At 40.6% G+C, this 2,790-nt stretch overlaps 1 protein-coding gene across 1 annotated transcript; it reads right to left on the reverse strand.

Moving 5' to 3' along the window:
- Positions 1 to 522: 522 nt before the first annotated feature.
- On the reverse strand, positions 523 to 2,529 carry LOC106002266 (AF4/FMR2 family member 4; the record flags this gene model as incomplete). Its single annotated transcript, XM_013037169.1, has 2 exons — positions 523 to 1,440; positions 2,367 to 2,529. Coding segments are annotated over 2 exons (1,081 nt in total), but the record flags the coding sequence as incomplete, so codon positions are not given.
- Between the last annotated feature and the right edge of the window lie 261 nt (positions 2,530 to 2,790).

The following is a 2,790-nucleotide window of genomic DNA, read 5'->3' on the forward strand; positions in this document are numbered from 1 at the left end:
TCTCTCTGCCCGGGCTGGCTTTGAACCGCGATCCTCAGATCTCAGCCTCCTGAGTAGCTAGGATTACAGGCGTGAGCCACCAGCGCCCGGCTGAAAGGTACAAAATTCTATGCCATTTAGTGTATTTACAGAGTTGTACAACATCACTGCCACCAATTTTAGAATTAACCAGTAATCTTAACTGTGACTTGATCTGAAGAGAATGGCTAACTAATACCACTCCCAACTAAGCCTTCAATAATGTTATAAAGGGCAATTTACAGTGTTAGCACTTCTTTCTCCTTTCTCTGGATATCACATACTCTGAAACAGGGGCCCCAGGTTATTTCTTATTTAATTATCATCTTGCTTTCCTGAGGGAGACAGGTCCTCAAGAGACTATTCATATACATTTTCAACAGGGCCTTGGGCTCATCCCCTACGTTCACTTATAGTTTTTAACCTACTTGGCATTTTGGGTCTGAGATATCTACAGCACTTCAGATTCTAAAATAAATAATAATCATAAAAAAAGTCACAAACCTTATGTTTCCTCTTGCCTTTGTTAGAAACTTTTTCTGAAGTTTGCTTCTGAGCCTCTCTTGTGTGCTTTTCTGGCACATTTTTCTTTTCCCCCTTGGGTGGCTCTGTTTCTTTGTAAGGCTTTCCTGGTATTCTAGTCAAGAGATTCAGGTCAATCTTCACGATAAGTGGATACCTGTCATCAGGCTCACTGAGGGGTGAAAGGAGTTCCTTCTCTTCCATAGGAGAGAACATTCGTTGCCGAAAAAAACTATCTTCTTCCTCCACAGAGGAGGGCTTAACAGGAGTCCTATTGCTGTCAGGGTACTTAGGAGTTTGTGAGGAAGGGGGAAGGCTCTCGCTTTCATCCGAATCTGAGGACGAGGTATCTGTTTCTATGATTTCCCGTGACTTCTGGGAAGATTTACTTGTTGACTTATATTTCTTTTTCTCTGCTGTAGGCCGAGGAGAAGATTTGGACTCTTTTTTTATATTCGGCTTCCTTGAGCCTTTGGTGGCTGCTTTGTGTCTGCTGGAGGGGATGCTAGTAGCCATGTCTACAGGGGTCTCACTTTCTATCTTCAACCCGCCACGAGGCTCTTCAGCAGCTGCTTTCTCAGCTTTTTTGGGTTGTTTTTTGCCTACAGTTCTCCTCTGTGTTGTGCTGTCACTTTGTGCAGGAGATTTCTGCCTGCTGCGCCCACTTTCCGATCCCTTTTGGACAGTTTTGGAGTCTCGTCCTGGAGTAGCAGAACTTGTTTCTTTAGGCCCACCCTGATCAGTGTAGCTACTCCCAGTCCCCTGTTCTCGGCCTTCTTTTTTGTAGCCTTGAGATGATGGTATGTTACTATCTACAGAGGAAGCTGGTGACACTTTATGTGGATTCACTTTATTCAACCAATTATCAAGTTGCCATTTATTTGTTGGTGGTGGTTCGGGCTGAAAAACAGAAAAACGTATGGTTTTCTCAACATTGAAGCTTTCTTCTTCACAAAGTCAAGGGAGAGGGGAAAAAAATGTAAAGCCCAAGTTAACAAAAGCATGTGCTTTTCAAAGTTCTAACTAAGACCAAAGCATGGGGTGAAATATTGATCATTAGCTCTAATAACTCAAGTAAACTTAAAATATTGCATGTGGCCTTTATCATTATGAAAAATGACTATATACTAATGATTGTTCTAATAAAACATTGTGGTATCTTTTTTTTTTTCTTGAAAAAATATTATGAGCCCAGTGCCAGTGGTTCATGCCTGTAATCCTAGCTACTCAGGAGGCTGAGCTCTGAGGATCACGGGTCAAAGCCAGCTTGAGCAGGAAAGTCTGTGAGACTCTCATTTCCAATAAACCACTCAAAAAACCAGAAGTGGTGTGCTATGGCTCAAGTGGCAGAGCACTTGCCTTGAGCTGAAGAGCTCAGGGACAGCACCTAGTCCTAGAGTTCAAGTCCTATGACTGATTTAAAAAAGAAATTATGTATTGTATTTAATTCCAAGAAGTGAACAATGTAGGTAACAATTAAGTTTTGTAATTTTATTTTATTTAGGTATAATTATGTCATATAAGGTCATTTTATTCAGAATAACTACAGAATGTGAATTCTGACATTGAGACAAAGAATAATGTAAAGGTCAACATAAAGGCCTGTAGACAATCTGAACTCAAAACAGTTACTAACCTAGGGAAAAAAATGTATGCCCAAATAAAAAGGAAATCAAAATACTTAAGTTTTCTCTAAAACATATATATAGTTCAATGGCCTTTGTCAGACTATGAAATCTTTTCCCTTTTCCTTTTACATTTGAATCCTATCTTAAATGGACATTGCCCATGGCCTGATGAGAGCATCCCATAAGCTCCCTTCTCACCTCCGGAGACGCACTCTGGGATGGCTCATTTGCCTCACTGTCACTGGAACTACTTTCACTCTCTGAGTCAGATCCAGAGCTGCTTTCAGATCCACTGTGGCTGCTAGAATCCTCCCTGGAGTTATCTGCTCCTTCACTATTATGATGGGAAGGTTCAGAGTTACTGAAGGAGACAAAACATAAAATGACCAAAAGATTCTTATACAGTGGCAACAGGGAAACATTCAAATCTGAAAAGTAACTTTATGTACAATCTTTACATAAGCTGTTACAATTCTACAATATAGACTTCACTATAAAATAAAATAATTTTCCTTAAAAAGTTTCTTATGGGGGCTGGGAAGGTAGCTCAGTGGTAGAGTGCTTGCCTTGCATGCATGAGGCCCTGGGTTTGATTCCTCAGCACCACATAAGCAGAAAAAGC

This window comes from Dipodomys ordii, unplaced genomic scaffold (assembly GCF_000151885.1).
Source record: "Dipodomys ordii isolate 6190 unplaced genomic scaffold, Dord_2.0 Scaffold6044, whole genome shotgun sequence".
NCBI classification, from domain to species: domain Eukaryota; kingdom Metazoa; phylum Chordata; class Mammalia; order Rodentia; family Heteromyidae; genus Dipodomys; species Dipodomys ordii.